General features: G+C 32.1%; 1 protein-coding gene across 1 annotated transcript; it reads left to right on the plus strand.

The window, feature by feature from the left end:
* The first annotated feature begins 1,671 nt into the window (after window positions 1–1,671).
* On the plus strand, window positions 1,672–2,353 carry LOC111404962 (EG45-like domain containing protein). Its single transcript, XM_023033684.1, has 2 exons — window positions 1,672–1,927; window positions 2,061–2,353. Exons 1-2 carry the CDS (start codon window positions 1,819–1,821, stop codon window positions 2,336–2,338), a joined length of 387 nt encoding a protein of 128 aa, XP_022889452.1. The 5' UTR covers window positions 1,672–1,818; the 3' UTR covers window positions 2,339–2,353.
* The last annotated feature ends 17,372 nt before the right edge of the window (window positions 2,354–19,725 follow it).

Below are 19,725 nucleotides of genomic sequence, written 5' to 3' on the forward strand. Positions count from 1 at the left end.
CCATTTGATCCAGTCCAACTGTTAGGCAATGATGAAAAGGCCCAAATTGGATTTATTACTTGGTCCATTAAATATGTACCTAGAAGGCCCACTTAACCGAGCCCAATATCCAGCCCACACACCATTAGTCGCTCTTGGACCGTTGGATTGACCCGCTGATCAACGGTTGATGATATTTACTATAAATATCCTCCTTACTCCCTGTTTGGCTCTTGGATCGTCACTTTCTGTTTTTCTTCTTTCTCTTTGCCATTTGGAACCTTCGAGTTCCTTTGTCTGTGTGACCCTTCCTTCTTCTTTTTGTGAGGTTTCTGGTTGATTATCTTTGTGATAATTGTGTTCTTGTGTGATTCTCCTTTGTGTGAGTGATCGACCGAAGGTAGGCAGTTTGATTTCTTGAGTCCAGTGAAGTGACCTTGGTGTGTTGGGTTGTGAGGGTTCGTTTTGAGTCCCGGTGCCTCTGTGATGGTAAATGGGTGTGGTCTGAGCCTTCGATTGAAAGATCTAAGCCTTGATGTTGTGATTTAGGGTTTATGGTGTAATCTGCGATTTTATGATTTCATCTATGTTTTCTTGGATTCAGTTTGTAATACTGCATCTTTCAAAATGCAAAACCCATACCATCAAAAATTATAGATCCCTAGCGACGTTCCTTCTTCACCAGTAATTGCACTTAATAAAAAACCTAAAGTTCTTATACCTATTGTTGGGAATTATAAACCATAATTCTTTCCACCAGTAGCAATCAATTTAAAGAAAGAAAATAAACAATCAAGAACACGCAAGATTTATAGAAGTTCACTTCAATGTGAAACTAGCCCATTCTCGCCGCTACAGTAATTCACTATGATAAAAAAATGTTTACAAGAGAAAATATTAATTAGGTATTTATCTAACTTCTCTTTCCATCTATTTGATGATAATATATAAAGTTTAATGACTACTCCCTCTTAATAAGATAAATTAGGACAAAACCAAATTTTACAAGCAATCCTATTACTTCATGGAATCTTATAACAACACAATTCCTAAACATATCTTAATTGAAATTTTCATCTGGAGGGCTCCACACACTACCTCTAAGGGGGGGCCAGCCTCTCCCCCTTCCAAACCCCATGATAGCCTCATCGTGGAGGTGGATCTGCAACCAACTCCGCGAAATGACAATAATTAGGGTTTGATAATAATCATGCTCCACAACTTAACGTAAACTTAAATTGTGGTTGGCTGTAATTTAATTAGTAGTGTTTTGGTTAGATGCTAGGAGTAGCTTGGTAGACACGTAATTTGTAACTAATTTTTGCATTCTCTTCTAGGTAAGGGAAGGTCCCCTTATTTCTTTGTAAATTTTTCTTGCACATAAAAAATTATAGGGTCTATTTTGTGAATTTTTTAATTTGTTCCAATTAAAATTATTGTTTATATATCTTTCTTTTTACAGTGACTTAGCACTTATAAATGCGCTATTAGATACCTAATTCTTCATGAAAATCATATTCTACCAAGGAAATCTGCTCACAAACCGGGTAAGCTTAGCAGCAAAAGAGAGTGTAAATGGAAGACTTGGAAGAATTTTAAGTCTTGTATGTGATGCGTAGTTAGTGAAAGACTTGAAAGAAAATTCAGTCTTGTAGATGATGCACATTAGAAATCAATATACAGTATAACAATGAAACTGGGGGATACAGCATCAATGTAATGATTGACTTGTTCGATCCAATGAGCATGAAACAGTTGGCTAGTTCTACATTTTTGCCTCTATAAAAAGGGTCAAACAACATATACTCTCTGGGCACTAGTACTTCGAACATACAGAAAATGGGCTGTCAAATTCGACATCTTATGTTTTTGGGCACGTTGGCATGTTTTGCCTCAGTTGTACTTTCTAAGCAGGGAACTTCTGTTTACTATGCTCGACCTTATCTTCGTAAGTGTACATTTTATGTTTATTTAAGCCTGTAAATGTTAATTATTTATATGATTTTCAGCTCTTTATAGAACTCTATTATCCAAATTTAAGACTTCCAACAGAGTTACACATATAGTTATACATTTTGTAGCATCGGCATGCTATGGCAACCGAAACCAAGGCATCATGATAGCAGGTGCTAATCCTACGTTGTACAATGGTGGAAAAGTATGTGGAAGAAGGTATAAAGTTAGGTGCTTGGGAGGCACCAACAAAACACCACATCCTTGCAAAAGGGGTGAAATAACTGTAAAAATCGTAGATCTTTGCCCAGGCTGCGGAGCGAACGAGATTACTCTCTCTCAAGATGCCTTCTCGAGGATTGCTAATCTTAAGGCTGGGAGAGTCCGCATCGACTATATCCAGTAGGCAAACTTGCAATTTCTAGTTCGTTAATGATTTTTTTTTTTTATTATTTATCGATTTGTGTTTTAACAATTAATTCTTGCGATTAGTGCTTCCTTTTTTAATCTTTTATTTTTTTTCTTGTGATTTTCAGGGTTTGAGGCAATTTAGTATGAGAGAATAAAAAAATTTTGAGGCTATTCTAAATAACCTTTTTATAGTATGGCTTATGCATATGCAAAATATATAATCTAGTACTAGTTGAATAAGAAATCAGACAGAAATCTATTTTAGACGTTAGTCAAGAAGAATAAAAGCGAGGATGTGTGAGTTTGACATATGTAGCTTTTGATATCTTCCTTATGGAAATGAAACTTTAAATTCATGCAATGTAATGATGTGTTATCTATTAAGCCTTTTTTTTTTTCTGGCTTAAAAAAGGTGGTCGCATATATTCTATCTCATTTTTGTTGTCCGCTGACACAATCTTATCGCCTCATTACAATTTAAAGGCATTAAAACCCACTATAATTTTTGAGTTGCAACTTCTAAAATTTTGATATGTAAAAATTGTAGTGAGGAGTTGAGTGAACAACTAAATGGGCAATTTGGACTCCTCGTGGTGGGGGGGGGGGGGTGGTTCATGTGACTAAAAGTTGATGAATTGTAACTTGTTAGTTGATTATTATTTTAATATGATTTGACATAAAATTAGAAAAAGAATAGTAAAATTTGTATAACTTTTGGTGTATATATTAATTATAAAGAGAAAATATTATATTTATAAGCATACGCATAACTACAAAAAGGATACAATTTATATTAATGACATTATCATACTCCTACGAAAATAAGCTTTCGCAATTCTCAAACTACTACGAAAATAATCTTTGCCAACTCCATTTACTATTCTCTGTACTGAAACAGTTAATGCACTAGCTTTGCAATTAATGTCAATTACATGCTCGAGTTGGCAAGATTATGGTAGTGATGAAGTAGATAGATTTAGCGTAAGAGTATCTTCTATTGACTCTCTATTTTTAAAGAGCATATTTAATTTTTAAATACTTCAGTAGACTTTTTATCTTTAACACTTAATTTATTACTCTGAAAAAATATTTATTGTATTCTCTACTTTTATTTTCATTAGCTTCCCTCCAAATTACTATATTGTTTTCCTCCATTAAAATGAATGCATATAATTATGGTGAGTGTGTTTGGTTCTCCAAATTTAGAGAATCAAACTCGCTTTTTATTTTAAAATATTAAATTAGATATAAAATTTTAAGGGTTGAATTTTTGAAATAGAGATATCTTATATTTAAAGAGCCCGTTGAAGATGCTATAAGAACTATATCGTTACAAAAATGCACTTCGAAGACTTTATGAAAAATATATATTTGGTTGCTTACCACACCGATAATAAGTTTTGATCCTTTTATAAGATGAAATATTTCCAATTTCTTATGAATTAAGAAAAAGAAAAGAACGATTTTAAGCATTGGTTAGGAGTCTTTCACTCATGTTAACTCTAAAGTGATTTCAAATCTCTTGTTAATATTTATGATCAAATAAGTTCTACTGATTTCAAAAGAATACAGCAATACGATTTATAAATTTCTAAGAATACTAAAAATTTAGTCATATATATTTGACTCACACACATATATAGAGATTTTTGTCTTGTTAAATTTAAATATCAAGTATTGGAAATTTAAGATATTGAAAAACTCTTAAGTATATTATGTCTTTCAAAAGTCACTTCTTGCCATGATGACTTACTATCCTTATTTAAAAAAATAACTAGAATCTAAATAATTATTAAAACTATAATATAATGACCAAAATTAAAAGTCCTAATATTCATAATTAATTCGAAATAAATGGAATTAAAATTAAATTTTATTGAATAAAAGAAATAATGACTAATAAATAAAACCTCAATCTTCATCATTCTCCTTCAATTTGTGAAGATTTGTCCTCTAATCTTGCAGAGTGTTCTTCATCTAATTTTTCAGGATAATCAATTTGATAAATTACGTGTTGCACGTTCTTCATATTGAACACAAGCAATTTCCTTCAATATTTTCTCAGGGCCCACCATTCCAAGTCCTTGAGCCTCTAGACCAAACACCGCATGTAGGCTCCTCAATAAATAAATCATGACCACTAAAATTCTTTAGTGATTCCTTAAGCATCACGGCAATGACAAACTCTAAATGAGTAGCAGGTAGCCAAAATTCCACCGCATTTAGAAATTGTAAATGAATTCAGAATTTTCGCATCGTCGTAGAAATATAGTTGAATTATATACGAAAATATGTTTGATTTTATTTCAGAGAGATTTTTGAATAAAATATGAATATTGATTCGTCAAAATTCAACCGTATTATCAAGGTGTAGAACAAAGGTTAGAAATGATTATTGCATGAGAATTTGCGATCGTAGTGCGTTTGTCATACATTAAAACACATTTACTTGCATTCAACACAATTTGTATTTAACTAGGTTAATTTACTCATAATTGCATATGGCGATTATTTTAGTTATAATTTCATCATAAACGAACGAATGACTTTATTATTCTTTCGATTAAGGTCGCGATATTTGAAATCGAACTAAATCAATCTCTATGGTATGATACTTGAACTTAAATTCACTTTATTACTTGTTAATGAACGGTACACTTGAGGTGATTTTAATTCGAAAAATATTTTTGTCAACAAGTTTTTGAAAGTTTTTGGCTCCATTGTCGGATATTGAGTTCTAGTTTAATTTTATTTGCACGGGGCACTAATTCGGATTTCTACCTGTATTCTTATATTATTATTTTCATTCCATTTTATTTTTTCCTCTCTTTTTCAAGATATAAGAAATAACACTAGTGAATAATTTCCTAAAACACTACATTTAGGGCCTCCTTGGGAGTATTATTATTATTATTATTATTATTATTATTATTATTATTATTATTATTATTATTATTATTATTATTATTAATGATTTTGACCATTTTGGATAGTGCTGTTTATGAAGGGTTGAAAAAATCGGTGTTCACTAGTTTTTTTAAGCATCGATTTTGGAGGATTTAAAATTCACCCCAAATCGAGATAGTGTAATTTTGACCAAATCTCTTAACCCACTAAATCGGCAAGTTTTGGCTATTTCTCATACTCAATTCTAGTTTTATCCTCTATAAAGTAATTATTTTCAACCATTATATTTTCTTCAAAACTAATTAGTAAAGAAAAATATATTAATTACAGAATCATTTATAAGAAAAAAATTACATGATAATTAAAAAATAAATATAAATAAATTATTACTTATAAGATAAGAAAAATTACATTATAATTAAAAAATTATTGATAAGTAAAAAATCACTTTTATGTAAAAAAATGTTTACAAAATAAAAATTCTACTAATAAAACAAAAAATCACTTATAAACGTAAAAAAGTTACTTATAAGTAGAAATTCACTTAAAATTATTTAAAAGCATAAGATTAACTTATAATTGTAAAATTTACTTATAAGTAAAAAATATTAAATTTAAATTTATTTAATTTTTTAAGCAAAATATTAACTTATAAGTTAAAAAAATCACCTATAAGTAAAATATCATTTATGGATAAGAAATATTTAATATAAGAAACTATAAACTAAAAATTTTATTAAGGGACATATATGTAATTTTATTCTTTTAAAAAACTTCAAAGCTGGTGAATAATATTAACTCCCAAGCATAGGTTGAACACTTTAGAATCACCATTAAAATCATTCAATACTGCTCCACTCATAAATGCTTAAAATCAAAACTCTAAAAATGCTCATAACCGATATGCTGAAACTCCGGAGCATGCCCTTACAGGGTGCTTATGAGTTATCTATGCAAATTTTTCTATCAACTTGTACAATGGTTTTACAAGCTATGAGATATTAAAACTGAATGTCACTCTTATTTTGTTGTCAACATTAGATCATAATATCACTCTTCCATATATTGAATGTAAGTGAATGTTCAATGGCATGTATGCATATCTGTAGTGATCTGAATTCGGTAGCTTGCGGCAGCAACTTTACATTTCTACATTATTTTAGCATTCTCAATTTTATGAATTTTATTCCTTTGATCCATGATTCTACACAAAGACAAGAGTAGTTATATTAAATACAACACGTCAATTAGGTGCAACAAGTCCAATGACAATGTGATACAACTAGCAACTTGATAGCATTATTAGGGACTAAATTGAAAATGTACACTCTGCTGGTTGCTGTAGCGACAGTTTCTTTCAATTTTTCTCTCTGTCACAGTCATAGAACAATCAGTACAACAAAAAGCACTTTTTACTGCGTGCAACCGCACGCCGTATAAAGCAATGCCGTAAAAATTGGACAATTTTTACGGCGTGCAATGTACGCCGTATACAAACGCTGTTATTAGTTATTTGATTTTTTACGGGGTACAGTGCATGTCTTAAATACGAATTTTTTACTTTTAACGGCGTGCGACTGCACGCTATGAAAGGTGACCCTATTAGCATTTAATGCACGCCGGAAATGTTAATTTAATTTTTAAAAAATTGTTTATTTATTTGATTACCAACACCTATAAATATTACACATTCAATTCCAACTCAACTAAGATAAAAATTAAAATATTTTTGAGTACAAGCTAGCATAATAAACAACATTAAACTAATTAATTATTCTAAGTTTAGATGAAAAAATTAACCCGAACATTCTATCATATAAATAAAATATATCAACTAATGCAACAAATACTTTCCATTCCCTCTACCAACAGACCTAAGTTCAACAAATGACGATCCTGACTGATAATTAATGGCTTCTCAACCAACATACATATGTTCAACCAACACAAATAAGTTATTTTACAAACAAAAAAAAATACTTTCCAACCACATGAGGGCTTGATTGATAACTAATGGCTTCTTTCTCTAAATATCTCAAGCATGGAAAGCATAGTTATGATAAGACTCGAACTCTGTGAAAAATGTCATATTGCGAAGCTCGATTTGGGTGAGACTTCGGCAATGCTCATTTGTAAGCTGCATGTACCTGAAATTTCATCAGATGTCAGTGATCAAGTTCCACTCAATGATAATCAATGGTCAATTAAAAGTGCTAAGACCCACAAAAGCAGGAATGCTAGGAATTGTAACATTATTTGCCTAATGAATTATGAAGTTAAAATAGAAAAGAAATTAAGCATACCTTCATTGTTATTACAGTGAATCCACTTTGATGTACCTAATTGGCTATGCTATTGTACTTCCTAATGCATCTTCAAGTACAAAAAGTTCATGTGTAGAATGATATAAGCTAACATTATCAATCACTTCATTAACCGAAACTCTCCAACATTCATTCCCAAGTGGTACATGATGCACTAAATCACTTAGATTTGTTGATGCGATTTCACCTTTTGTAACAACACTAGTTTTTCCAAACCAAGATACATTTTTCATTTCCTATTTTGAAGGTTATTTGAACCATTCAAGCTTTTGTTTCTAGGCTGTAAAATTAATATCCAATTGTACAATTTATTATTTTGAATATAGAAATTACATGTAAATTTAGAATAACATTCATTAATTCTAGTTTTCCACTTACATTATCTTCTTGCCCAGCACTCCTACTCATCATTTGAAACAAAAATTTTAATTCTTTAATTTCATCTCTCAACTCTTGGACTTGAGTTTGCAAGTTATAATTGTCTACCAGAGCATTCAATTATGAAGGAGTCACACTAAAACTAAGACCTCTTACACGTCCTCGATGTTCTGGACCAAGTACTCTAGCAACACCAAAATCTTTAAGGGAGTGTTGGCTTGGAGAGGTAACTGTCTCTAAACATGCTTTTATTTTGTTTTGATAAAAGGAAACAATTTAATGGGAAAAATTATAAATATAAACTTTGAATACCAAAAATCACTAAAAAGCAGTATTGTTACCAATGTTTCCCCAGCTAATTCATCAATAGGCTCACAATTTTTTCACTATGTCCTTGAATATAAACATCATCTCTTGTTATGGAATTTTGGTCTTCACTTTCAGCATGCTGCATTTTACTTATTTCATATACGTGATAATATAAACGTTTATAATTTTTCAAGCAAACTTAACTTTTAATTTAAATTTTTTTTACCACTTCAGCTTCTAAACGAGCACCTTTCTACTTATTGTATGCATTAGGATTTGACATACTCTCATCTTTTTGAATCTTTCGCTCTTTTCCTACAACATCAGTTAGTATTGTGTAAGCCTAACTTTTATTAGAAACATAGAGCAGATGCAGTAAGCAATTTAGGAAAAAGTAATGAAAGCTTACCTTATATGGTTGAGAATTGCGTTCTTTGACAAATACTTGACATTCTTTCATTGATTCAACATTATCGGGCTTGCAGAGAGTAGAAGCTCGTGTCATGCTAATTGTTATTCCTCTGTCATTGATTGCTTTAAGCACATTAGATAGATGATCTTGTCAATTCTTTTCCATTTTTTGCATGATGTGTTTTCTATAACAAGTATTAACATCAAACTTTTATTGCATCAAAGCAGACAATATTAATAGTAATTTAATTTAAATTGCATAAGATATGCAAAGTTTATATCACTTGCACATGCTCCTATATGTCATCAAGAAAATTTTTGCTAATATCTTTCCAATTTTTTCATGTAATTGGTATAAGTTCTCAAGCTGTGGTCTCTTGATGATAACTTAGTTGAACCTTTACAAATTGGCTGCCCTCTTTCATTAAACTCTACTGGTAATTGCGCCTTTTCCGTTGTTGAGATAATTCAATTTTGTTCGACCTCTTCCCTTCTTTCCTTTTTCAATAGTACCAACGTTATTAGGCAGTAGTTCTGCATCATGTTGCGTATCATTTACTTGTATGTTTGGAATAGAATTAGAACCTCCTTCTGATATTCTTATCCCTTCATTCTTTTCTCTTGTAGCAGCAACATTTAAAGCGTTTTTAGCTCGTTTTAACTTCTTATAGCCTTGATTAGATGACTTTATTAAACAAATAAGAAATATTTTAATTGAATTTACTAATAAAATTTATTTTATATATATATATATACACACACACACACACACACACATACACACACATACATACACACACAATCTGAGAACTTCACCAGGATATGTCATCTTATTCCACTCATGTGAACATCAGCATCAACAAAACTCAGCTTTCATCATTTCCATATACAAAAATAAAACAAGAAATAATGGAATTAAAGACAATAAAGACATTAACATCAATATAATATCACATAACTAGTAAATTAAAATAGAGCAAGAAAGAATCTGTATTGATATACAACTACCATATTCAATATCAATGCCCTCACAATCATGTCTTACATAACCTTCATCTTCAATGATATTATCAAGTCTTAATGCATCTAAAGTGCATAGAGTATAAGCCTCCTCATCAAAATTTTCTAACTCATGAAATTCTCTAGGAGGTGCCTTTAACACAATATACCAATTGGATGTATCGTTCTCTCTATAATTAAAAACTTGTTTTGCTTGTGAAGCTAAAATAAATGGATCTCTTTCAAATTAATGTTGTCCTTTATGAAGATTTACCAAGGTAAATCCTTTCTATCTTGACTCCACTATCTATATTTGCCCAATCACAATAAAACATGGGAATTTTTAAACTATGATAATCTAGTAAAATAATGTATCTGATAACCCCGTAATAAGATATTTTACCAACTACATGACTTATATCCTTCACACTAGACCGACAAATAGTTTGCGCTTCAATAGAAACACTGTTGTTTTGTGCACATCTACTAACATCGATTGTATGAAACCGATGTCCATTGATAACATAACCAAAATGTGACATCACATCATATCTAGGCCGACGTGAAAGCCATTTTAATGTATTAGACATGTTACAATTGTCCTATCTGCCTTTCTCTACAAACCAAGAAGTGAAAGTCTCCATATGTCTCATTTGTATTAAGGTTTCATTCTTGGCAATACGACTATCTAAATTCTTAATCTCCTCCTTATGCATCCTAAACGAAAATAAATAAATAAATAGTAAGAAAAGTTTGAGAGAATAGTAATCAATGTGAAACTAATAAATTAACTAGCTTCATTACATTATGTATGGCTCAAGTGCGACGTTGTTAAACAGTACATAACGATGAGTGACCTATAACATTTCTGGACTCAAAGTCTTTGACTTTCCTTCAGAATTCGAAAGTCCTCCAATAATTGTTTCATTATCAAAATCTTCATACCGAGTATGTCGAACACCTACTTCAGCAACTTGTTTCATGTAACCACTACAAAAATGCATATATTTATCGGCTAAATAATGCCTTGCTATGTAGCCCTCGGGTCTTGAATGATTTCTAACATATCCTTTAAGTGTTTTCATTAACCTAATTAATCATATAATAGTCATTAGATATCTAAGCAACTAGAAGAAGAAAATTAGAATACTTACCAAAGCATAATAGTAATTTACCTCTCAAATGAATATATCCAATGATATTGTACAGGTCCACCAATACAAACTTCATGCCCAAGGTAGATTGTTAAATGAATCATTATGTCAAAAAGGATGGGGAAAATACATTTCTAGTATACACAAAGTCATAGCAACATCCTTCTCAAATTTTTCTAATTTATTTTTATCGACGACTCGTTGATATATTTCGTTGAAAAAGCACATAGTCAAAAAATTGCATTTCTTAGTCCTCTAGGTAAAAGTCATCTTAATGTAACTGATAGCAATTGTTGTATGTGCACATGGCAATCATGTGACTTTAGATTTAAAATCCTATTATCTGCTAATGATACACACTTTGAAATGTTATAACTATAACTATCAGATAATTTTAAATCAAACAGCCTCTTATAAATAACTCTTTCTCTTTTTTGGATAGCATATGTGAAGCTAAGAGGAGGTAATATATATTTCCTTTTAATTCTAGATGAAGCTCATTTCTAATACCCATATTGAGTAAACCCTTTCGGAAATTTAATCCATCTTTTGATTTTCCCTTCACATGCAAATAGTGCCAAGAATGCCTTCGCAAATGTTTTTCTCAATGTGCATTATATCCAAATTATGGTGCAAAAGTAGTATCTAAAAAATAACAATATAAATTTAAAAAACGTTTAAGCAAAAACTAACTAATTCAAAATAGTGTAAAATAACTAACCTCCCAATATGGTAGTTCAAAGAATATTGACTTTTTTTTCCATGGACAATTAAAATCTGATTTTTTTCTTTTTCTTTTTTTTCCCTATTTTTCTCCAATTATTGCTAACATTTTTTTATTGAACACATCACTTCTAGACCAGTTAATATTTTAGGACTAGGTCTATGCTCATTTTTTCCATCGAACCAAGCTTCTTTCGACCGATAAGGATATGATTATATGCAAGAAATCTTCTATGACCCTTGTATGAAAACTTTCGACTATAAGTCAACCATTTTGTACATATGGATAAACCACATACTAGACATGCTACTTTGCCTTTCGTAGGATATCCTGATAAGTTCCCATGAGCCAGAAGATTAATAATTGTCCACATCAGCACAGCTTTCATATTGAAGGTGTAATTGTCCACATCAGCACAGCTTTCATATTGAAGGTGGACTTGGTAAATCCATCATATACTTCAACACCAATATTCCACAACTCCTTTAAGTCTTCTATTAGCGGTTCTAGATACACATCTATATCATTTCCAGGTTGCTTGGGACCTAGGCTTAGTAAAGTCAACAACAAATTGTCCTCAAACATGCATATCCAAAGAGGGAGATTATATCTAACTAGTATTACTGGCCAACAATTATACCTAGAACTTAGGTCACCAAAGGGATTAAATCCATCGATAGAAAGGCCAAGCCTAAGATTTCATGGTTCAGACGCAAAACAAGGCCATTTTTGATCAATTCTCTTGCTAGCTAATGACTCAACTGGATGACACATTTTTCCATCTAGACATTTGAGATTTGAGTGCCATATTAAATGTTCTACCTTATCAAGTTACCTAAACATTCTTCTAAATCATGGTATAATCGAAAAATATCGCAAAACCTTTTCAGGTATCCCTTTTTGAATCTTCTTAGTGCGTTCATTAACTTTCCACCACGAAGATGCTCATTTTGGACATGTCTCCAAATTCTCTAGATCATTTCTAAACAAACAACAATCATTTACGCATGCATGTATCTTCTCATACCCCAAGTCAAAGGTTTTTAGTAACCTTATTATTGAATTGCAAGAATTAGGAATGGTGTTCCCATGTGGTAGCATATCTAGAATAATATCAAGAAGTTCATTGAAATCGTTGTCAAATATACCATATGTAACTTTAAGCTTGTCTAAGACAACAGTTGTAGATATCCTTATATACTTTGTACAGCCAGGAAATAGAGGAATTTTTATGCCCTCATATAAATTTGAAAAAAAAAATCTCTCTATCTTCATTCTCGGATTCTACACCATTATCATCCTGAAAAAATGCACCTCTATACATCATATATGTTTCTATATTTTCTACATCTTGAGGACGCAATGATGCGGCATTCGATTTTTTCTCGTGAAACACACAAGTAGTATACGTAGAATCCATGCCATTACTGATCAAATGCCCATACATTATATCAAAATGTTGGTAGAATTAGGTTTTTGCAACATTTACAAGGGCATATGATATTTTCTGGATTCCCTGCATTGGCTTGCGCCATATTTCCAAATTTTCTTGCACCATGTTGATATGCCTCTGAAACTCTATGAAAAAATGCTAAATAAATCATCTAAAAAGCATTTGAAGACATTATTATATATTTTGAATTTAAGAGGACAAGATAACCTTGATAAGTATGCCTAATCTTTATCCATGATAATATACCAACACCATTAAGTTATAATCTGTTATAACACAATAAAAACAATTATATTAGGACATATTAGAAATCAAGTTCCAATTAGGTAAGTCATTTTGCCAATAAAGTTTCACACAAACTGAAATTACAAAAAAATTAATTCAAACCTCAATTGAAGTAGGCGAAATTGGAACCGTCACAAGCTCCTTCTTTACTATTGCAATCTGTTGAGAAGTTAATAGAGAATTTGGTTATGACCATAAAGTGGAGAGGGAGGAAATGAGGGAAAGAAGTTGCTACCTGATTTGAAAGTGCCTAAGTTATGACTATTTCATAAAAACTCATGTTTATGCTCATGGAAAGGAAGTAATTTATTCCCCTTCCAATAATAAGTCAAGACTATCTGCATTCTTAAGATTAGGTAATTTTTTTAATAGCTAAATTATTAAACTAAGAGAGGTAAGTCCTTAATTTTTTGAAAGCAACTGAGTGTACTGTATTTTGAAACTAGCTGCCGTTTAGTATTCAACTTGCATGGATAACCTACACTTGCTTACCCAACTCTTTAGAGCAGGAAAAAAAATTCAAACTCAAGTTTAGACACTAAGAAATGGCTATAAGGGCATTTCAACATTGAAAATATTCAACAAAATGTACTGATAGGCTCTAGTTTACCATTTATTGTAATAGCTTATTAGTTTGTTAATTAGTTAAGGAGGGGTACATTAGGAATTCTCTGGATAACTAATTGAATAAATGGGAGATTGGTTTGTCAGCAAGATATTCACATTGAGAGAGAGAGCAACATGGAGAGAGAGACACGTCTCTCGAAAGCCTGCCAAAACTGTATCTTCATTCTATTTCCGTTCAGTAATTCAAAAAATTATACTTTTATCTGTCTTGGTACATAACAGAATAACTATTAAACAAATTCAGTGACAATCTAAAATGATTAAAGGTTATGAACCACAAATGAGAAATAAGTACGACGAGGCATTGCAAAATTTCATAGCCAAGTGAGATTTAATTAGTGTCAAGTGAGAAGTTATAAATATAATAAGCAGACAGGAAATAGTCTTAATTTGGATACAATCACGATTGGTCAGAATTTGTAATATTCCACAAATACAACAATTCTGACAGAGAAAATTGTGGCTCGTGAAAGCAGCTCATTACAGACCTTACAAATAAATGCTGTGAGCCAGAAACATCCTCAACTGATGTTACATAATTGGATATGAAGAAAACATATTATAGCCCCCCGGGACACAGCTCAACTGGTGGATCAATCAACATTTATCTTGCTTCCAGTGGCAGGGTGGAGGTTCGAATCTTGGTGATAATCTACGGCCAGATTTATTTGGTATAGAGCAATCACTTTGGAGAAGGATCTCTTATGCGCAGAAGTGTACAGGCGGTGGGGGGAATGTGTGATCCAGTTGAGGTATAACCCGCGATTTACCCCCTCCAAGGTTTTAGGGGCAAGGATCTTGGGGGTCCAAGATTTAGTCTAGTGTAAGTTGGGATACCTGGATATCAAAAAAAAAAAAAAAAGAAAGAAGAAAACATATTATTATCAAATCAATCACGAGGTATATAGCTATCAACTAGAAGTGGTAATTTTAGAAAGAAAACAGTTAGTCTGGTACCAGAATCACCAGTGTTAACAGTAATTAACAAATGGTGTTATTTAATGCAATTCATATTGACCAATGAATAAATGGTATTGTTGCTTGACATTGGAGCAATGGTACTTAGATCATTTGATTGCATCCAAACTCAAATTTTAGCTGCCAAATACTATCAATTAAACCTACATGTAAATTTACATTTCAAAGATAAAAAGATCAAGAATATAAAATAGTATGAATGAAAATAGTAACTCATTTACGTAAATCAACTATTAGATGAGAATGGAAGACTCAACTTGCATGACAGAAAATGGGAAAATTGGAAATCACTCATTGTCCCAAGAAACCACATCTCATGACATTCAACCTATTCAAGTCATCCTTATTCAAACTAGCACTGGCCAGATTGCCAAATTACCAATCCATCCTCTTGAAATCACTGTTAGAAAATCATAGAGAATTCATAACCCTCCAGAATATCTCAAAGATTTTCACTCAAACATGTTATCCCCAAATCCCACGTCTCTTTCCCAATCACCTCACAACATTAGCCACTTTATCTCTTATACGAAATTGTCCGCAGGTCATCGCCACTTTACCTTAAATTTCTCATCTCAAATTGAAAATGGGACGACTCAACTTTTTGCATGACAGAAAATGGGACAACTCAACTTGTATCACAGAAAATGGGAAAATTATATGGGCTGGGAGCATTGCTGGGCACTACCTCCGCTTCTGTTGGTGGCTGATTTTTATTGAGATATACATACAAGTTGGCTACTGTCAGGGAGAATTGGAGGAAAACATTGCAGCCACCTTGAACTCTTACTGACACTAAAAAGGAGGCTGCTTTGGGCGGAATTTATATATGAACACAACACAAGCAAAAGAAAGAAATCAGGGAACAAGTGTAATTTCACTTAAAAACGGCTATAAGTATACATATATACACACGCACACACACACATGTGTGTGTGTATAAATATATATGTATGTATGTATGTATGTATACATATATATAGTATATATGTATACACATATATATGTATACATATATATGTGTATACATATATACTATATACATACATACATATATGTGTGTGTGTGTGTGTGTTTGTATTTATATATATATACATATAGATATAAATACATATGCATATGTACATATGTACATATATATATATATATATATATATATGTGTGTGTGTATAGATATATATACATATATGTATATCATACATATATATGTGTGTGAGTGTACATACACACGCACACGCCAACAAAAAAGAGGAGGAAAACACAGAACGGCGGTTGAAATTTATAAATTTATATACGGCTGTCTTCGGTATATTTACACCAAAAAACAGATGCATACCGGCATTGGGGAAATTTGTTGAGAAGTAAAAAAGGCGGCGTGCTACTGAATGATATATACACACATAGGCAGCCGAGTTTGGGACTTCAAAAACATAGAAAACGACTATTTTGGAGATTAAACACAAGTAGGTTTTGTTTTGAATGTCAAACATAGAGGCTGCAATTAGAGGTTTCATACATAGAATCACCAGATACATTCCATTCTAGATGATAAACATGGCCTAACTGTTGGAACAAGTCCAATGAATCGTTAGTTAATCTTTCTCTATTCACCAAGTTTGGCTGCAATACACTGGAGAACGAATATTTGCTAAATGTGCTGGGATCCTAACCAGGACTATTTATACTACTCACAGTTTAGAAAGTCAAAGGGATTTGGCAACAAAGCGAGATAAGAGGGAGGAAGAAGAGCAGGTAGACCGCAAGAAGCAGAGCAGGTAGACAGGAAGAAGAAGTTATATGGAAGTGCTGAATGAAACGAGGGAAATTAAAAGGGGATATTACGGCCAACATTTACGGTGTGCATATGCACGCTCTAATAGGTGAAATTTATTTCGTCCATAGTGAATGTTTCTATCCATTATTTCATGCTCTTGCAATGTTTCTTCTCTCACTGTGTTGCTGCATATAGGCTATTTTTGACATACAATTTGGTAAATATGTAACTTTTAAAGTGCTCATGAAGAATTAATGACTACTTCCTTTAAGGAATTTCGAAGTAAGTTGAACAAACACTACAAGAAGCATCTAGACCAACCAATAGCTCACAAATTCACTAAGTTGATGGGATTATTTTTTTTGACTATTAAGAAAGTGAGTGATTTTAGCTCTAGATCCTTTATTTAATGTTAGGCTATGGAGGTAAGTTAGAAGGAATATGGTGCAGGAGGATCCGAGTCGAGTGATGCTGATTTGTCAGATAGCACGATGATGGCGCTGAGATACCATGAGACGGCAGATCGGCCCAAAGATGGAAAGTGAATCGCAATTATTCCTTAATTGGGGGAATTTGACGTGTCTTTGGTAATTTGGCCATAACTTTGGCCACGGTTATCAGAATAGCTATTAGGACCCCAATTCAAAAAGCTCTCTTCAGCACGCACGTCGTGGCCACCAAAGTGGGCCTCAATTTCAAGCCCAAAATCTATTGTTTTCCTTTTCAGAATTCAATTTTAAGTTATTTTTTGCTATTTATGGTAATATTTCATTTCCCTTTTTTCATATGTTAGAAAACTTGAATTAAGCCAAATTTTTGACAACCTACTTCTTTTACTTAATATTTTATTCTGATATAATTTCGAAATTTTACCATTTTTGGTAATTTTCCCATAATTTCGTATTTCGCAGCTATTTGACTCGCCTTGTGGGTTAATTTTGGTCATTCTGCATTATTAATAATCTTGAGTTGATTTCAGAGTATTTTATCTGATTTTTAGGCATTTTCTGTCGTTTCTTTCTTGCGAATTATCTGGTACAACAAGCTAATATGATAATCCCTATCCTACCCGATGTCAAAATACATTCATTTCTATTAGGAAATAGTTTCAATTCAGTTGAATCTTATTCTTACTTCTTTTGATAATATAATAGAATTGGACAATCAGACATAATTCAGCTACAAGAGAATGCACATTACAAAGATAAAAGGGTTGGATCCATCCCGTAGCTGAGGGTAAATAATTAACGAACAAAAACTATAAGCCTTTAGTTTTATTATTGCTTAATGAAACAAATATTTACTATCTTCTTTGTGTTAATACTTTTTCTATTTTCATGTAGAAGAAGATGGTAGACATACAAACAACACAATAGACACATGTTGAAGGAGAGGAAGTGAGAGCTAAGGAGTATAACTTACTGCCAATGAGATTGCAACTCAGGTCATTGGCACTATTTTTTTTGTTCAACGTGCTACATCTCATGTGGACACAGCTTAGCAAGAGAATGTTGTGCTTCACTAATTCATGCATAACTTGCAAAGCTAGAATGAACGTATTGTCGCCCTATTAGAAGATATTATGCTAGATGCTACTACTAGAATGGGCTGCCCTAGAGTACCCATTACTCTTTATATGTCATCATAACCTGATTAAGAGTAACTTGACAACAATTAGTATTGAGTTCTTCTATTCTCCCTACATTTTTTTTTTTTGTTGATACTCCATTATTGCATATCTCACTATTTTAGACTACACTAGTCTTCTTATATCTTGAAACTTGGATTACATCTGCGTATGTAGTTACTCATATTTTGGAACTAGAATTATATTGTAAAGATATAATAAATATTATTTTGCCATGTTTGTATTATGCTAGAGTATATTGATTATGATCGTTGTTTTGTGATTTCAAATATTTGTTAATTTTGAATTCTTTGTTGAAGATAACTTATAGAAACAGGCTATGTAAATGTTGGTTTTTGATATATTTGTTTGACTAGTTTTAACCCACAGGAGCATGAGTAAAACACAATTTATATGAACGAAAATTTGGATAGAGTTTCGATATATATAAATGTGGTAAACAATTACAAAAAACAAGAATTAAGGAGTAGAAAATAGAAAATAATTCAAAACGAGACGTTATCTCTTTCCTTAAGACAAATTGCCCCACTACGGTGCTCACGGTGAATGACACTTATCTCCCAAGATACAATGGATTCACAACTTGTGGTAGCAGCACTTCAAACAACAAGAAACCGACAAACTTTTGATAGAATTTTTTCTCTACAAAGAAAATGGATGAAGATGCTATAGAAATAGAAATGAGAGAATTGCAAGAGAAGAATGAGTGCTCAATGCAATTGGTGTATCCAAAACTATGTCCATAGGATCATATTTATAGATGTAGAAAGGGTGCAAATGAAATAGTGTGGGCCAAATCATGCATCCTTTCGAAAAGTTGCAACACTTGTCCAAAAGCTGCATCTTTTCGAAAAGTTCATTTTTTCCAATTTCGGACCGTAATTTCTCAATCATTCGGAATTGGTTTCGAGATTCCAAATATACCATGATGATCTACTCGATGAGTGGAATAAGTTGGTCTATTTACTTTTATAATTTGACCATCGGATTAAGTTTGAATATTTGGTCGAAGTTGACACGAAGTCACACCTTTTATTTTCCACTTTTACACTTAATCAATTTTCGATTATTTTTGAATCAATTCCAACAATCTCCACATGAATGAAATTCAGGTACGCATATGCAAATGCGATGACATGATGCAATGTAGAAAGAGAGCGAAAAAATACTGCATTAGGGTTGGTGGCTTCTGGCCTTGAACCTCCCTTAGTGAAATACTATCGGACTTACTTGGCTGATTGGTGAACCATAGGTTTTGAACTACTCAACCTTTGGTGTAAGCCAAGACAAATAGTACTCACACAGATATCTTCCCTATTCTGTACTTAGTTCTCATGACTTGGTTCATTTTGACCTTAAACCCTTCTTGGTTTCATAAGTATTTAGAAAATTCAAGCTTTAAACAATTCTC

This window comes from Olea europaea, chromosome 11, assembly GCF_002742605.1.
Source record: "Olea europaea var. sylvestris chromosome 11, O_europaea_v1, whole genome shotgun sequence".
Classification (NCBI taxonomy): domain Eukaryota; kingdom Viridiplantae; phylum Streptophyta; class Magnoliopsida; order Lamiales; family Oleaceae; genus Olea; species Olea europaea.

Excerpts from the sequence above, each read along its gene's own strand:
- LOC111404962 (XM_023033684.1), top strand. The coding sequence starts at position 1,819 with ATGGGCTGTCAAATTCGACATCTTATGTTTTTGGGCACGTTGGCATGT. Across the intron at positions 1,928-2,060 it reads CTATGCTCGACCTTATCTTC|CATCGGCATGCTATGGCAAC; the intron begins GTAAGTGTACAT and ends TACATTTTGTAG.